The sequence below is a fragment of the Chamaea fasciata genome, unplaced genomic scaffold (assembly GCF_029207755.1).
Source record: "Chamaea fasciata isolate MVZ Bird 193981 ecotype frontalis unplaced genomic scaffold, bChaFas1.0.hap1 SCAF_7, whole genome shotgun sequence".
Lineage (NCBI taxonomy): Eukaryota > Metazoa > Chordata > Aves > Passeriformes > Sylviidae > Chamaea > Chamaea fasciata.
In genome coordinates, this window is record NW_027094092.1 from 56,053,655 (window position 1) to 56,072,632 (window position 18,978).

General features: G+C 44.5%; 1 protein-coding gene across 3 annotated transcripts in view; it reads right to left on the bottom strand.

Moving 5' to 3' along the window:
• Window positions 1-18,978, bottom strand: part of SYNE2 (spectrin repeat containing nuclear envelope protein 2) — a 174,110-nt gene that overhangs the window by 15,948 nt on the left and 139,184 nt on the right. For all 3 annotated transcript variants that reach the window (XM_066188996.1, XM_066188997.1, XM_066188995.1), the window contains exons 100-102: window positions 16,132-16,290; window positions 15,035-15,201; window positions 2,578-2,740 (exon numbers count right to left, since the gene is read on the bottom strand). In XM_066188996.1, the coding sequence (XP_066045093.1) occupies window positions 2,578-2,740; window positions 15,035-15,201; window positions 16,132-16,290 (489 nt within the window). The remainder of the gene's footprint in view (window positions 1-2,577; window positions 2,741-15,034; window positions 15,202-16,131; window positions 16,291-18,978) is intronic.

An 18,978-nucleotide genomic window follows, 5' to 3' on the forward strand; every position in this document is an offset into this window, starting at 1 on the left:
TTAAATGGTATTTACTGATTTCAGTCAACAGATGAAGCAGAATTGGTTTTGCTCTAGACTTCAAAAAAACCCAAACAAAATAAAACAAATAAACCCCTCCAAAACAGACACGGCTTGTAGTAAATAAAAAAATGAGTTGAAGGAAGACTTTTCACAGAAGCCAACAAGCTGCAAGGAGTTGAGAATCACTCAGTGCAGTCTTCAGTGATTACATGGCTACCTGAATCAAGGGCTGAGCCATAAATGGTCAAATATACGGCTTGTGGGATTTGCAGCAATGAACAGCTTTAAGGAATGCAGAAGTGAAATTCTTTACATGGATGAGACTGCCAGAAGGAGACCCAACAGAATTTTTTACAGGATTCACAGCTATTTACTGAGCAAGATGCATCAGTGTCTTTTCAACACAGGCTCCACAGCTGGGAGCAGGCTCTACCTCACTACTGGTACCTGGAGAGTCTCTTCTGAATTCATTAAATTCCACCGGATTTACAGGTGTATTAGTGAAAATGAGAATTCTGACCAGAGATTACAGATTAATTCTAACTTGCACTACAGTAATGTTGCTGACATGATCTCATTACTTCAGACCATGCCTGGGTTCACGGAATAGCCTGGACAGAATCCTTGCTGTTTTCCAAATGACCTGACTGCATTAAGTGAGACAAACACAACAAACTAAGGGAGAGGGTGAGAAACTTATATGGAGCCCCAAGAGGATTCCTTCAACTCTGCATAGCATTGCCCAGAGAGCTTTAACAATGCTAGATTTTTGCATTGGTGAAACAGCTTTGCAATCTTAAAATTAATATTATTCATTTTGTAATCGTCATCCTTTAATTGAACAAACATGCCATAAAACACCTCTGTGGATACACAAGGTTTTTAAATTTCATTATTCAAGACTGTACAGGCATTGACATTTATTTGACATCCAGTCATGGATGTCAAATAAAAGAAGCCTGTAGGGCATATTTCTCACCATTGCTCTGCTCTTGCTGAAATAATTGTTCAGATAAAACCAGGAAAGAATTTTCACTTGTTGCATTCAGATAAATGTTTCCCTAATGCCAAGCAAAAGCAGCTTTTCTTTTTACTGTGGTCTTTTTAGTCAGCAGAGTCTTCTCATACTCAGCCTGCTAAAAAGCTACTGTAGGAATCTAGAAGTGCCTAGAGGTTTGTATTTAAAACAACATCCAAAAAAAATGAAGCAGTAAGAAGCTCTGAGCAGCAGATGATGGTTCTTATAGCCAGCTGAAGCTTGAATGCTGATAATAAAAATAAATTAGTTTGGACACAATTCCTTTATGCTCCATACTCTGCACTGCCTGGCAATTTATCATGGCCTTTGAGAATGCAAAAGGTTCGAATGAGAAGAAAATATTTCTTTGGGCTTTACATGACCATTCACAATGCAGATGAAATCATGAGAGGTGCTGGTGTTTGATCAGCTCCTGCGGTGCAGTCAGTGGGAGCCACCTTCAATCCTGTCACAGAGGAGCTGGCCCTTCCTGTGACATATGGGACATGAGTACAAGAAAGACAGCCACACCAACCAGCAGAGAACAGAGTCCTCAAGTCTGGGTCACTCAGGGATCCTCAGACATGAAAGCAGAAGCCAGAGAGAAAAGATGGAAAGGATGGGAAGGATACCAGTAAGTGCCCCTAAAGGCAGATGCCATAAAGCTTCCAAGTTCCAAACTTGACAGACTTATTCCTGATCTTTAGTTTTTGGGCAACTATGCTGTTTAACACAAAGGCCTGATGACAGCCAAGCACTTAGAACCTGGTCAGACTCACAGCACAGCCCTGAGCAATGGGTGACTCCACCAGCAAGTCTGTGCTTTGGAGAAGTTCCTTTTCCTTGCCTAGCTGCTGGCTAGAGAAATTTACTCCAGGACTGTCCCAACTCCTCTCCTAAGATCCCCCTGGTAAGCCCTGCCTTGGATAAATGCCCACCAACACCCAGCAGTGCGAGGTTGGTTCACATTTGTTTCAGCAGGATTCACACGCCAGCTCCCTCAGCCCTGAGGGATCTTCAGAGCCTGCCTCTGGACCAAACCTCAGCCAAAGGTGTGTCTGCACAAATCCACCTCCCAAAGCTCAAACATCCTGCTCTGCCAAGCTTACTCTGCTGTCTGCAAGGAAGGGACAAGAACTGGAGCCAGTGAGGGCAACGCATCAAATCTCAGCACTTGGACCTGACAGGGCCATTTTGCAGAGAGCGGCATTCACGCCTTGTCAGTCTAAGTCATGCTCATGTACTCTGCCCACTGTCTGCGCCCTGCCTAGTCCTCAGGAAGTCTGCTGTACTGAACTGAGCAAATTTGCTTTTGTTTGTATTTTGCATGTTTTCCTTGGGTGCAGGGGGGGCAGGGAGAAGTGGGGGTAAATTCAACACAATACTGAAATTACTGCAAGCAAACAGAAATTTTCCATGTAACGCATCTGGGCAGGAACACGCCATGCAAAGCAAACAGTCAGAAGGGCTTGCTAAAGAAAAGAAACAGGTGATTTTATACCAGGACCAATCAGCAGCATTTTAGCTCATTTACTCTGGTTGCTGCTATTTCCCACCTGCTGTTCTGCCAGTCTCTTCTGGATTTCTTGGTCATCACAGATGTCATAAACAACAGGCTTGGAAAGCTCAGACTCAATCCGGGCCAACCAGGTGCGAAGGTTACTCATGTTTTTGTCCAATAGTTGTATAAAAGCAAATGTTTCCTTCAGTTTCTTCACCCTAAGCAAACCAGGAAGAACATTTTGTTACAAAGATGGTCAATCAGTGGAAAGGATGTTAGCAGGAGGTGATGACAGGCATGGCTTTATGAAGCCATGTCGCGTCAAGCTGCGGCCTGTAAATCAGAGCCGTGTTTGAGTCAAAACCTACCTAAATTGGCTCAGCAGGCCCCTGCTCTACAGCTGCAAGTAGGTGAAGGCTTTAATGAAACTGTATAAGCAAGGTGAATTTTCATCTGCCAGGGAGCACTGGACATTCATCTAAGTGGAAATTTGCATCATAATTTGCCACAGTTAAACTAAAAAGGGTATCCATGGTCTAATTTTCCTGCCGTGGATTTTGCTTGGCGTCTTCTTCAGCAAACAACAGGCTCACACTAATCAACAAGGTACCACTCTGCCAAGAGAGGCAGAACCTGCACAAACCACCGGTCCAATACCTGGGAAAATCACAGAATGGTTTGGGTTGGAAGGGCCTGAAAGATCACCTTGCTCCAACCTGCCATGGGCAGGGACACCTTCCACTATTCCAGGTTGCTCCAAGCCCCATCCAACCCAGCCTTGAACATTTCCAAGGATGAGGCATCCACAGCTTCTTTGGGTAACCTGTGCCAGAGCCTCACCAACCTCTGGATGCTGACAGGAGAGGAGAAGGCCTGAACAACAGCTACTATAGAACTTGTAGCATCACAGCATTAAAGCTCATCTAAACACCACAAAAACATGCAGAGATATGCCAGACTCTCCTGACAGGTGAAAAATTAAAATAAACAATCCTGATGGGGGAGAATATCAAATGGCATGGGAAACTTGTGCAGTGGACAAGCAAATGAACCATTGAGACTGTGTCCTTTTCTTACAGCTGTTTGTAGCACAGCTCTCAAACTGCAGACAACCTTTTTTTTTTTTTTATTTCCAGCCATAGCAGCATATTCCCATGTCAAACCCCCGTATCAGCCCCTCAAATTACCCAAGTAGCATGCTTTTATATTTTGGGAAAATTGTCTCCACGTGTTAGAGGAAAATCTGGTAAACTACCTCACTGGCCTCCAATTTTTCTTAAAGTTCTCATTTATTTCAATTCCCAACAAAAAATACTAAAAAGGCAACACCAGGGTGGCACTTATCTCTTCAGACTTATTTCAGAGCTTGTCATCTAGACCTTGGTACTGTCTTAATGGAGAAAAAAAAATGGAGAAGAAAAAAGAAATCATGATTTGTATCAGACCTGTCTTAAACATCCAGATCACAAGATGAGATGAACTGTACCAAAAAACATGTATTTCTCCCCATGACCTGCAATGGTCTACCCTGCAGTACTATAAATATCAGCACTGCAGACTCTGAAGTCAGATGAAATCATTCCACCCATGTCCTAGGGAGAGCCCACCTCTTAGCCAGCATTGCTGGCTGTGCTGGTCTCTTGATCTCTCATTATGTTCTTGTGCCTTAGGATGAATTTTTGAACCTTGCAAGTGATTTCTAAAATGCAAACTTACAAACTAAACCTTTAGCTACTGCCTGGTCCAACAACTATCAAGATGAGCTTCAATTATTTAAGTCAAACGCAGCACAAAAAGTTAAAAAGGCTGTATTGTGAAAAGGCTGAAACATTTCCCATCCACTGGCAACAGTGGCTGGGAACTGTCACCATATAAACAGAACCAGCAGTGGAACTGCAAGGACAGCTTGTACAAGAGGTTCACTGCATGTCCCCAAATGCAGGGGACTATTGACGGGTCTGAGTTGAGCCCTGATGGATTTGGCAACACAGGTCTTGTGCAGGCTGGGACTGGGGAAGGGTGAGGGATGTAATCTCTTGTAATGCAGGAAGAGACAGACTGCTCCATGGCAGAAATGCCCACACAGGGTACCTGGACAGTTTCCGGGCCCACTGTCCTGCCTGTTGTCAAACTATCCTGGCAAGTTTTAGAGAAGAGTGGTCCAAACTATCTGTAATGAATGGCTTTTGCAAGTGTCTGATGATACAATGACAGAAGATATGCAAGACACCTAATCCATAATGAATATGCCACCCTGTAAGCAACAGCCCATCTTATTAACAACCTTAAGGTGACCAAAGAGGATACACACATCAGCTAGACACTTGATTTAAGATAAAGCACTCATGGAGGAGATATGGGAATGATCCTGCTCGATTTGTTCAGTCCTATTGTTTACAGAGTAAGGCCAAAAAGTTTGGTGTCTCATACGGATTAGCAGCATGGAAAGCTCCCCCTTCCTCTCGTCCAAAACCACCAGGCAGTACTTTCAGTTGTTTTACAAGGAGGGTGAGAAGAACAGTCCTACGCAGAAGCTCCTGGATGGTATTTAGCAACTCGGCACTCTCCAAAAGTAAAATTAGTACTGTCTGACTGTTGCAAGCCTGCCAGCCAGCCTGAAGGATTTGGCCCAAGTCCATGGTCCACCTTGTTCCTGCCTTGCACCCAAAAAGCTGCTGACACTGGTGCAAAGCAGCTGCCTCTGCCCCTTTACAAGGACTGTCTTCCATTGCAGCAGCTGATTGAGAGGAAACCAGTGGATGACAAAAGCATTTAGCCGCTATTGCTTTTCTTAACAAGTTTTTTTTCAGAACTCTGGTCCCAAGTTCAACCCTGTATGCAGGCAGAATCTGGCTCCCAAGCAAACAGCTGCTGTGTAAATCTTGCTGCTCTTGGTTTTGCTTCTGTTGAATGCTACTCGATAAACATGTCATTGTATCATTTTCTTGTGCTGTTATGGGCTGGCAGTTTTTTATCAGGAGAACTAATTCTTCCTCTGCTCTATTCCCACCAGTTAATCTGGAACTGGCTGGTTATGATGCTCAGCAGGGCCAGTGACTCCCAAGGCATGTGGCCCTCCAAAGGCAGGTGACTCAGAACTCTTTTCCCTGCAGAGATGGACAGTACAGGCTTTGCGCTGAGCACAGAACGGCAGAGTCTGAGCTAAACATCTACACTGTTGCATTATTAACTCTGCATGACTTCAGGCCAGTCGGGAGGAAAGCAAGGCTTGATCTCTGCCCTGTCCCAGACTGTATTCTGTGGCAATTTCCTTCCTGCATATTCTATGATGCTTCCCACAACTGCTCTGGAGCCATGCACATGTTGGGACCATCTGATGGCACAGCTGACCTGCTGCCACCACAGCTTACTGTGCTGCTCAGGATCATCTCTTGCCTCCCTGTCCTCCCTTCTCTGCCTCTATCCACCCGCTTCCCACCCCTAAGCTGCATTACAGAAAAATTCACACGTTGCTAAATGTCTTTCTTCAGTCTGCACAGTGGATAGATGAACACTGCCAGGGAAGTCCAAAGCAAAACCAAAGGATATCAGACTATAAATACATGCATTTATGACTGAAAGTACATTTGATAAATTTAAAAAGCAACAGTTTTAGAATCTAAGCGTGGCTTTTTGCACCACCACTCCAATATTATTTTGGCTTAGAAATCACTCTGATTTTCAAGTTATGAATGTCACCATGAGGATCTTTATCTTCTAGTGTTACCAGAAGCAACAGTCTCAAAGACAGCAGCATCACTGTGGAACTGAGAGCATGTATTTACTTTCTAGCAATTGCCATTAGACACACCATTGTAATTAGTAATTTAATCTGTTATTTACTCTGGATACAATTTGCCATTTGCCAGTCATTTAAACACCCTTAACACACTAAGCCATTCATCTCAAACTTGAGCTAAGCAGCCAAACAAAAACCTAAGAGAAGTTCACACCAGCACGGTGCATAAATGGGAAGGCAGCCTCGTCCAGAAACTCACATTGGGTGATCTGCTCCTGTCAGCAGACACAGAGCCCAAGAGAAAGGGCTCTACACTGAAACAAGAGGTAAACTGGTGAAAAACATGAGCATCCCCAGCTTGCACAGAAGTCACAGATAACTGCTATTTTCCCAGCTACAGCTCAAAGAAGAGAGTGAAACAGACTAATTACATCCACAAAAGTCTTCATTTGCAACCACCATTCTCAGAAGCCTATCTGCACCCTGAAAATATTCTTACAAATCACCTGACCTTTGCATGAAAGAAACTTCATGAACTCTTTTGAGATGCATCCTGAGCATTTCTGGTTCCAGAAGCTGGGTGGGGGTGCACAGTGCAAGCCTCCAAGCCTGGGGGCAGAAGCTTCCTGCCAGATCCAGGTGATCAATCACCCAACTCACAGTGAACTAACAGCATCTAAAGTTCAAGTTCGGCAAAGAAAACCATCTTTTTCCAGAGGGTGGAAGGTGCCACCACTGATGATCGAATTCTTCCTTTATGAAGTGTGATTCTCAAGTTAATTGAGATTGGTTAAAAAGGAAAAACTCATTGTTTACAGAAAAAGACCTACTTATCCATTGTTCACCTCCCACTGAGAACTCGCCTGCCACAATTCAACACGCCTCCAGAAAGGAAAAAAAAAAAAAAAAAGGTAATAATATAAAAAAATCCAATTAAAATATTACCACTAATCTAAGAAAACCCCAACAAATTCAAACTTGTCTTGTCCTTTGCAATGGGCCAAGGTAAAAAATCTACCCTGATTAGCACTTAGACACATGCATAAATTGCTTGGAATAAGCCAAACAAAGCCAGTTTTTAAATATTTTTATCTTTACACCACAATAGAAGTGGCAGAAAAAGAACAAAAGTAGGAGATTATAACTGAAAGCTGACTGCAAAAGTGAACAGAAGGACTAACTGACCTGACTCGAGACTGGCTTTGGGTCTTAATACTCTCACTGAAGTTGTAACATTGGGTTAGGAGAGAAAAGCATTAAGCTATCTGAGGCAGAATCATTGCACGGCCCCAGAAATACACAGTATATTTGAAGTAACTACTCAAGAATTACCTAGCAGTAGGAGGAGCTTCCAGGTTGATTGAAATGTACTCACACAAACAAAAAGAATTACGAAATGCATGCCCTATTGCATCGCTTTAGCTGTCAAAATGCTGCAAGGAAAGGTACGGGGGAAGCTCAAACAAGGTAAATAGCAGCATTCAAATTTTAGTGTCTGAAAGAACGAAAACCATCCTGGCATATATTCCAAACCCTCCTTCACAAGCGCAAATGTCATCAGAAAAAGCGACTCCGTACATGTCTTTCGGAGGAGGAGGGGCTGAAATGGCCCTGCCAGCTGACAGGATTGTTTACCAGCGGCAAAGCAAATGAGATGCACAGCCCAGGAAACCTTTGTTCAGTGAGTCGCGGGGAGAGCCTGACCGTGCGAGGGACAAAAGACGCGCTTTGGAGAGGTGATGCCAAAGGCAAATCTTGGGCCTTTCCCATGGAAGGCAAGGCCGTTTCTCGGCCGGTGCCGGTGCCGCGCCGTGCCGTGCCGTGCCAGCCGCCCCGTGCCCCGGGGCTCTGTGCGGGCAGGGAGAAGCCCCGGGGGAGGCTTTGGGGGAGGCTTTTCTCGCGTCACCCCGCCGGCGAGCCCAAAGGTTGTTGTCAAGGCTCTCCACCGCCTCGGGTGCCAGCCCCAAAACACAGCTGATCGCAAGCCAGAGGCCCCTGAGCACTATTCCTGCTGCTAACGTGCCGCACTTCCCACTCATCCACTCGTCCAAGGCGAGCTGCAGCGAGGCGCTGGCGCAGCGCATCCATCGCTCCCCCCACCGCGGCCGCCGGGTCCCGCTGCTCCGCCAGAACCCACCGGCACCGCGAACCCACACGGCACTTACGGTTCGCACGAGAAAACCATTCCTCAGCCTGCAAATCCCAAGGCTGCAAGGGGGGACCGTCTGTGCGACCAGGCAGGCATGGCAGAGGAAACCCCTCCTCCACAGATGCCCTATTTATTCGCCGCTTTAGCATCCCGGGTGTGGGGGGGAGGCTCGCCCGTCCTCCTCCTCCCCGACCCCGAGCTGGGGAGACACCGGAGCTCTGTCTCTCTCTCTCTCTTTCCCCCCTGTTTTAACCCTTACGTTTTGAGTGGGGATTTTACCTGGCGAACGGCCGCATCCCTCCTCAGAACAAAACCACGAGAGCTTTATTCTGACACAAGAGAATTGTTAGCACGTGAGGAAGCGCACCCCGGGCGGATGCCCGCGGCTGGCGACAAAAAGGTGGCGGGTTGGAGCCTCCGGCACAGAGAAGGGCGGATGCGGTGCTCATTTCTTGGGAGAAAGAGGGATTGGAGCCTCAGACCCGGATGGTTTGCAGCAGAGTCGGTCTGAAGCGAACCCAAAAAAACGAGCACACGTACGTCCACGCACAGGCACCACGCACAAAGATGTATCCTTACTTCCCCTGCGCTCTGCTTTCTCGCCTTTACCATTATATCCCAGGTATTAAAGTACGAATTAAATCTCCCACACACTAACCTGTCCTCTCTTTAACCTTCCAGAGCAGGCAGAAGGCCTCCACTGCAAATAGCCTGTTATGTCAGAGGACAAAATAACCTCTAATCTTCATTTATGATATCATTCGTCTGTGGAAAAACACACTGTCATGATTTCTGTGTGTTATGACTGCCAGAGATCACGGGGTGGGAAAAAAAAAAAAAAAAGGCAGAAGTCGGAGAACCTTGGGTTACAAGTCACTCCCCACCCAACCAATATCAGGGAAAAAAATAAAGAAGTTGTGATAATCCCACCAAAAATGCAAAGAATGATTTTGAAATCAAAGGTTTTTCAGTATTCAGGTAATTTTCCACAGACCTGTACTGACTTGCTGATGGCTCACATGGCAGAACACACAGTGCCTGAGAGGACACAGCACACTGTGAGAGGGCTTTGGACATTTGCACAGGTAAATCACGCCAAATCACCTCCACAGTTTATTGTCCGGAGTGGTTCAAAGCCACATTTGAAATGACTGACCTCAGTAAATGGGGAAATAACCCCCAGCTTTGCAGCAGACACTGGGAGTGAAGATGGTGTGCAGAAGATAGGGACTCCCCTTGCACTGCCAGCTCCCCCTGCTCCCTGCACACATTGCATAACCAAAATAAGCCCAACCATCATGCCTGAGACAATAATGAATTCTGTCACAGCTTTTACACTGAAGAGAAGCATAATCCTCAAAGGCCAGAGAGAACACGGAAAGAAAGCAGGCACTTTGTGAGTGAAATTTCAACCATCCACATATTTTGTGTACCAAAAAAAACCCCAAACCCATAAATGAGATTTTACAGTGGTACTGCCACAAACCAGCACGATTCTGCTGGACATTTGCTGTCTTGTTCACCTGGGGAGGTCTCCCTGCAGCATTATTTCGCTTCCCGTGCCATGCAATATTGATCTGCAGCAATTTAAAAAGACCTTTGAACCCCGAGTGCACCCACACTGATTGCGGGCCGCCACAGGGTAGGACAGCACACCAATATGTGGTGCCTGATTGTCTGCCCTGCCAAAGGGTAACCAATGTGGTGGAAAATAAATAGAGACCAGCTGATGGGTGTGCTGTGAACTCACTCGCTCCCCAAACCCATAATCCGGGGCCTGCTGCTGCTGCTGCAGCGACTTTTGGGGCAACCCAGGCACAGTGAGGGTGCAAGGCAGGAGAGGGAACTGGCAGCTCACTGCACTCCCCATGAAGCCTCCTTGGACCCCCAGCACAGCACAAGGTCGTGTCACTGGAGAGCTTCAACTCCTTCCCACTGTTTTTGCAACCTGAGAAGTTCCAGTCTGTTCTGGAATTTCAGCCCCCCCCAGGGTATGCAGGAAATGAGCTGAAAACACCTTGAGTCTCCCAAGTTCTACGAAGGAAGGAAAGGGCTGACTTGAGTGGGGCAGTTTAAGATTCCTGGACAATGCAATGATGCTGGCAGCTTGCAAACACAGGGAAAAGGCCCGGCTGCCAAGGACAGTTGCATTTAAAAGAATGAGAAGGCACATTTGACCTTGCTAGCTTCCCTGAATTTTCATGCTTGTTTAAAGGTCGCAGTCATTTGAACCCATTCCTGCTACATACACAAAAGCTTTGCCTTTCTCCACAAGGCTGAAAACATGGACTAGACCCACCAAGTAAGAAAACACATCAGTGTGCCTGTAGCCAGAGCAGCTGAGAAGTGGCATCCCCTTTCCCACAGCTTGGCCGCAAGTGGCAAGAGCTGCAGGATGCCCAGAGGTACAGAAATGCAACATCAGTTACTGCAGAGACTGGTCTGCAGACCCAAAACTCCTGGAGGCAGGCCCTGGTGGCTTTAATGAAGGTTCAAGCATCATCCAAATGCTTTGCACAGCCCCAGGCAGTGCAGACACCCTTCAGTGACACACCGGTGCTCCTCCAACCTCAAGACAGGCACTAAGCAAACAGCAAAGCAGAAGGAAAACATTTCCTTTTCACCGGGCTGGGAAGCAAAGTGTGGAGGTAGAATCAGTGATGGATGGCCCAGGAAAGGGAACACGGCCATGCACAACACAGTTCCTTTCTAGTTCTTTCCTCTTAATGCATGGCCCAGGAGTGCTGCTCCAGAGCACGCTGAGGATGTAAATCCCACTCCATGGGTTTTCGGTTGTCTACCGCCCTCATGTAGCCTGTGCACTCCTCCTCCTTCAGTAACAAAAGCAAGAGATTTTCTGTGTCCATCTTTACAGTCAGCACAACGCTCCCTTCCTGCTTCTTAGTATGTTTGTATTCCCCACCCCTCAACAAAGATGTCAGCACAAACCTCCTGTGGTAAGAGTATCTTCTGAGCTGAACAGAATTCATTTGTTCTCCTTTCCCGGCATGCTAATGCCTTGATGGTTACTTTATCCCATGAAAATTAACATTTTGAGACTCTTCCAGGTTTGCAGCCAGACGGCAGCTTGGTGCAACACACAAGGCAAAGCTTCTGTCACCACACAGGCTGAGCCCAGGCAGGTAATGAAAGTGTTAAGTCCTGCAAGTGCAGCCATATGGCAAATCTGAGCTTGTCACCATGAACTAAGAGAATCACTTCAAGGACTAAATGGGGACCTCACCTAATTTGCCCATCTGTTCCAGGACGTTTATTGGTTTAAAAAGGTGAAATAAGCTATCAGGAGGAATGCTCCGCATTGATACATTGACTTGCAGGCTGGTTTGGTTTCATGCTGGTATCACACAGCCATACACTGCACTGCAGAGAGGATAAAATCTTACATGGGTTGCAGGGACAGCCACGGGGACATCAGCAACCACAGAACTGAAGCTGGCAATATATCTCAATAAGATTCATTTGTGGATACAGGTTATTTTTCACACCTGAACCACAGGATCAAAAAGGGCTCAACTACAAGAAAGATTCAGTGCCCAAAAATGAAGAATTGGCTTTGAACACACAGCTATTCAATATACATTTTCTCCTACTCAGTGCCTGGCTCTGTACTTCACCTCCTTCCCAAATCTTGGCCTGCCATGAAGGCATACTGAAACTTGGTCCTTGCCCCTGTGATGGTGGGTGGGCCACTGGGAGCCAGCTGCAAATACAAATAAAGGCAGCAGCTTGTTGTGTGTTTAACAGAAATTGTTGGAGCTGTATTTGTCAATAAAAACCCCTTCAAGTGGTCACAACAGATTTGGCACCTGAAACCTCAGAAAATTTTCACTTCAATTTTACTTGCCACAGCTACTCATCTGAAAAAACAGGAGCAAAACCACCTCCTCATTTCATGGATGTGCTGTGAAAATAAGTACCTACAAGTAACTTTTATTTAGGAGAAAGACAAGATTTTCTCTGCATCACAGTCAAAATTTGTCACTTCTCTCCAGTAGCATTCCCCTACCCTCAAACCCTCCAAGCCCTCTGGGCACTCCTTCCCCGAGGCATCTCCTCCATTCCTCTTATTTTCCTCAAGCAATGAAGCAGTGCCCAATAAAAAAGGCTTTGTACAGGTCTGCAGACGTGGCAGCACTTGTGCAGTGCTCCAGTCTCTTCTGCAGGACTGCAGTGGATGCACCATTCCCTTCAGCCTCCGCACACTGTGAGAGGATGTCTGGGTTGTGATGGCTTAATCCAGCAGGGACAACAAAATTCTGCTACCATCCATTACATGTGTTCATTCAACACAGCCCCAATACAAAAATTTTTAACAGTTTCTGCAAAAGCAAACTGAGAAGGAAGGAGAGAATTTATCAGCATGGGGCATCACAACTCACACTCACAGGTCACCTCACCTCCAACCCAAGGCTCTTTGCTCCTCTCTGCTCTCCCTCAAAGATGCCAAATTTGTGTCACATTTGTGATGGGTTGAGCTGTTGCCTCCCCACCATCACCTGAGCTTGAGAGAGGCTGCTCAAAAGAACAGGAGGAACCTCATCTTGAGTGCCCCAAAGCACACCTCTGAGTGAGTGAGTGGACATCTCAGTCAACTGATGACTAATTTAAATCCTTCAGACACCAAATCTCAGTGGCAAGCCAGCACCATAGCAGCAAACTCAAAGCAGAAAGTTGGAAGGTTATAGCAGGGCAAAATAAACTCTTAGGAGTGTCCTCAGAGCCTGCTGTGAGTGTCTGGCCTGGTGGTTACTTATGACTGAGCAGCTGAGAGCCAAACCCCACCAAGGTGGATTAGGTGAGGGAGGAGAGGTGCTGCAAAACACTGCCATATGCTGAACCTGTCTTGGAATTAACTCCAAGGGGACCAGCAGAGCCCACAGGGCTGCCTGATAATCTCAGGCCACCAAGGGAGCTGCTTAAAATCATTTTGCCAGGCCCTTCCAGTTCATTACCCTGCTCCTGAGCGCCAAGTTGGTGGAAATCACAAGTAGAAGCTGGCATATTACAGACATTTAGGAACTAAGAACACAGGAACAATCATAAAGCGTCACAACAATTCCCCAGCAGCTGCAATATCCACTTAAGATACCAAATACTGGGAGCCTTGATGATGCTCTAGACAAATCCACAATAATGTACCTCAAAGCACCACTGCACACTTGCCTGAAGGTAAATATTTAAGACACACCAGGTAGGCAAGTCCTTGTTACAGAGTACTGGAATACCGTTGCCAGATCTCTCTCTAAATGTCCCATCAGTTCTTTAGCATATTTTCCTAAAGATTACCAGAAATGTGCCATGCTTACCTCACTTTTAAAACAGTGCATTTTAATCTGCATTTAAAAATTGCTACAATTCAAAACCAACACATAGCAGAACAAAAAATGATCATAAAAGACCTTTAAAAGTGACACATTACTATCAGATGAGAACAGAAAAAGTGCTATTACTAAAGTGAAGCTTGCTTTGTTTCCAACACCAGATCAGAAACAAAGACACCTTGAGACAACCATTGCAAGTCTATCTGCAGTGTCAGATCTTACAAAGGCAGCTTCTGCTTAATCATTCACAGCTCGTGTGTCACCACTAATTCAGATCTCATTCCTGATTAAGGCCCAGCACACTTGGCACAACATTGTCACAGCACAATCACCTGCATTATCTGTCCCAAATTTAACCAAGCAACAGAGCTGCTGAGAGCCCAGAGTGGGGGATCACAGGCAGAAAAAAACATTGGGAGAGAAGTTGAGACCACTTGGTACTAATTTGGTGTTAGCCTTATTATTTCTGGATTACCAATAAACTCGGCAGGAGGTGAGACCAGCCCAGCATCCTCCCCCCAAGCTGTGGCAGAAACTCAGAGATAATAATGAAATGGGATCGTCTCAGTAAGGCTAATACTGAAATGATCATGATGTTCTTAACTCTGTCAAGTATAATAAAGATGCTTAATCCGTTAAGAAGAGGTTGTTGCCTAGACTGCAGGTTTTTGTTTTAATTTCGACTGATAGTGTTTTCCACTTCACCATCATACAGAAGATCCTGAATTTAAAAGAAACTCATATGGTCTTTCAGTTGTTTTTAGAAGGGAGACTGAGTAAAGAAATAGCACTGGTATTAAATGAAATTTCAAACACTTTTGAATGTAAAAAACATTATCATATAAATATGACTGTCTACAGAGGCAGAATAGAACCTATTCCTAAATTCTGTGCATTCAGACACAGAGCGAAATAGAGGCTTGTGTTAAAATAGGAGGCTCTCCTAAAAAGCCCAAATGAACTCCTACCATGCTGCCTTAAAATTAGATTGCAATTCAACACATGGAATGGGGAGATCACTTTGACTCTTCCTTTTACAAAGCTCCCGTCATTAAAGTTTTATCTTATACTAATTCTTACACCCTGCCCTCTACTACTGGATAAATTAAGACATTTGGTGTCATAATATAGCAGTAAGTTACAAAAAAACAGCACTTCCTTTGGCTTGACTCTCAGTCATAAATTCTAACTTAACTGGAAAGTCATGTCACGCTGTTTCTGATGGTTAAGGACACAAGCCTCTGACTTTTCTCACATAAAACATTGAAAATCATTTTCTTACCGTGCTCCAATGACATCGAAGAGGTGCTGCCAGCGATCATTGATTTTGTTGAGTTTATCATCTATTTCTGCAACTCGGCTCTTGTTGCTAGCCTTGATTAGCTGATCACCCATTTGTTTCAAGTGAAGCTTATTTTCACTGAACAGGTTTATTTCTTCCATGCAGTCCTGATAAACATACACAAACATTGCCTTAATTACAGGGCAGAACAAAACAATAATACTAAAACAAAAATATGTACTTCTTTTCCCAGGTGAGATGTGGAATCAGGTTTGGCTGAGGTTTCTACATTAGCATGTAGAACTCTCACCGAAAACAAAAAGAAAGCCTCAATGAAGAAGCCCTCTCACAATCTATGAAAAAATAAGCAGCTTAAAGACTTTCAAGTACCAGGAGTAAGTATTCCTAAAAATAGCAATTGAATGTTTTAATTTTATCTGTTGTTTCCCTGATTTAACATAATTTTTCAATGAAGCTACCTCAAAAGAAGACAAATTCAAGTCTAGGATGGCTTTATTTTGCTGGCATTCCTATCCAGAGGAGATGTGGGATTAGATACTGAGACATTTTAGCCATGGGGAAGAACAGCAGAACAGTGATGGTGGTCTTCAAAATCAAGCAAATACACAAGCATTAGAGAGCACCGACTCCCATGGGGAAGGGCAGAATGAGGTTTTATTTTTGGTTGTGGTAACTTGTTTGCCTGGCATAAGACCTACCCCATGCTTCAATCTTTTCTTTGCCCTCTGCCTACAGTTGTGTGGATGACGGAGTGGTGAGAGCAGTGAGCGCTCCCAGGACACCACTCTGAGCAGTGCTGGGTGTGCACATGTGCCCCAAAACCCCAACAACCCAGACCCCACCACCACAGCTCACACTCCAGGACTAAATGCAGTCTGGTGGCATTTCTTTTCTGCTTTAAGCTCCAAGTCTGAACATCAAGAAGAGCTAATGACAGAAGAGCTCATCTCACAAAAGCCTGTATGTGTTGGTTTTACATCATGTATCACTTCCAAGAAGCAAGGAATACATGAGGAATGGTGCCTCTATAAGGAGTTATCTGACTGCAACTGAAGGAAAGTGGCATTACTACTTACCTTCTGCAATTTGTCTATCATGTCTTCAATGCTAACATCTGCAGTCTGCAACACTTTGCTCTCCATCTGTACCAGCCAGGAGCACAGCTCCTTATTCTTCTCATTGAACACGATCCAGGCATTGAGCCTATCCTCGATCTCCTGCTTCCGCAGGGACACCTATGGAAAAGCACACACAAGAAATTCCAGCAACAGCTTTTTCAGGAAGGAAACCAGCAATTATGAGCCTTCTAATTTCTAGTCTGCATTTGATCTTATTCTATTTTACAGGAGCAGTTATCAAGTATTCCACTTTCCTTTCCAAAGCCAGCAAGCAGATTGTTATTACATCTTATTTTGGATAGCAGGACAAAGAGTTGACCAGCAAATACCAGATTCTCTCCCTCAGAAGAATGAAACTGAGTGACAGCTTTATAAATAATGTGCTTGTATAGTAATTTAAATGTTACTTAGTGAAAAACTGAAAATGTCAAACACAGAAGAAATATAAAATACATAATTACTACATACTGCTTATTATGGCCCCATATATAACACAAGAGAAATAACACCTAGATAAGTTCTTTATCTGCCACTCTAAGAGAAACTTTGCAGCTACTGACTGCAATTATCTTATCTCTATAAAAGCCTCCCTCTTTTCTTTCCATTTTCATTTCTTTCCACCAGTAATTGGAGAACTTCCAAAAAATCAGCCTCAAGGATCCATCCTTTTCATTGAAAACTATGGATTTTTTTCCCCTCCAACAAAATATGCATTTTCCAGGATGGATAAACAAATTGTCTAGACAGAGAAATTAAGGTCTGATACTGCCTGAAAATGCAGAGTTATTATCATTGCTCCAATATCTCAGAAATAAGCAGGGTCACACTTTACTAGCTAATAGCACCTGTCTCTAGCCTAGGGCTCTTAAATATGTATTTATTTATTTACCTTGATGGATTCCTGTACTAAGATATATGGGACAAAGGAAATGAAAAATGATTCTACTGAAGCAAGGGAAAAAAGTAACCCTTCATTCTCACCAATAAATTTTGTCTAAGGACTGTGCGTAACATTTTGCTTGTCTTGGCTGTAAATGGCCACTCTAAATATCTCCCCATGGCAGGAAACACTCCCTCTTCACATCTCACATGCACTTGATACAGCATATGACTACTCAGAATCCCACTGTTGATTCTTCTAGACTAATCTGTAACACTATTTTGTATCCCAGAGTGAAGTTTAAATGTGTAGTGTGGAAGCAAGGCCAGCTCCATGTAACACCAGGATCAAAACAGAAGGCACCAAGCCATTTCCCACCACACTGCTTTTGTCCCTTAAATTCTGACTTGTTTTCAAGGAGGGGATGGAGAATTGAAAGGGATTTCTGAATTCTTCATGACAATCTAAGCAAAGAAGAGGATGAACGCACTGTCTTGGGACACAGGGAAAGAGTCTCCCAAGTTCTCCACAGCAAAAAGCCTGGAGATTCCAGGGACCTTAGAAAGTTTTTAAGAGTGTCTGTGCTCTGGGATGCTCCCATGTACCCTCAGCCTCAGAGGTTTGGAGGGTGAATCCTTCATCCTTATCACTTGCAGCATCTCCCATATTTGGAGATGAGTTTACTTGGTCAGTGGAAGAACAGACTGTGCTTGTCAGCAAAACAAGCTCTAAGAGCTGATGTGTCTCTAACTTCATGTTTGCCTGCTCAGAATGGGGCAAGGCAAGATTTTAAGAGCAAGAAGCACCTTTCAGCTGGCTAAGCAATACAGGCTGAGAGTAAAAAACAGGAATAATCCAAAAAATCCCAGACAAACTTCTAGGAACATGAGCCTTTCAAGCCATTGCTTTGAGCACTTTCTCCTCTACCCAGCTGCCCTGGTACCACCCCCATTCTGCACCCACCATGTCAGCATCGTGCATTCCAAAGAGAGGCTAAAATAACATCCCACAGGATGCTGCCTGGGTTCAATGGTTAAATCTGTGACCTACATGCACCTTGCAAAGGCAGCTCTGTAAACGCTAATCCCCTGAGTGCATCTGCTCCCTCTGCCCAGTTGAGCACAGGCATCTGGCTGCCCCAGGGCCGTGACAGCTGCAGCTCTTTCACCTCCCTGCATTTATTCTGCAGACTCTCCTCCACACAATACATCTTGACTCTAATTTGTTATCCAAAATAAAGCAGTCATGCCAACAGCAGAGCTGATAAAGTCTTCTCTCCTACCCTGGTGTCCAGCACTGAACACCACCCTGGGCTCTCATGAGACTCATTAGGGCTGTGCAAATATTCAGAATCTCCCTCCCTACAGCACTCAACAGATTCCTCCCACTACAGATTTTGTGTACCTAACACAGTTACATTACTGTCACCTCTTTCCGCCCTCCAAGACACACTGAACTCAACGCTGTTCCCGCAGGAAATTAAAATGGAAATTTTGAGTAAAATCTGCACTTAAATTACTACATGAAATTACTACCTAATAGACTGGAGCACATATAAAAAAACTTTAATTTTCAGGGCTATTCAGCACAGTGGGGACAGCAGGCTTCAGCAGCTCACCAAAAAAAAAAAGAAAAACAATGAAGTTTTCTCATTTATAGGCTTAACTACAGACTTCCATTAGGAAAATGGTTCAGGCATTTTGATTTAAAAAATAATGGCCTATATTTCTCAGGAGGGGAGAGGATGTCTCTGGAATTATTTTCAGAGTTCAGAAAAAATAACAGAGAAAACACTGGTTGGAGAACAGCTGTCCAGTTTAAGGACATTAAATTCTTAAATTAAATTAAATTCTTCTTTCTCATTGCAATACAAAAAGAAATTAACTATTTCAATCAGACCAAATAACTATTTCATCATAACAGTT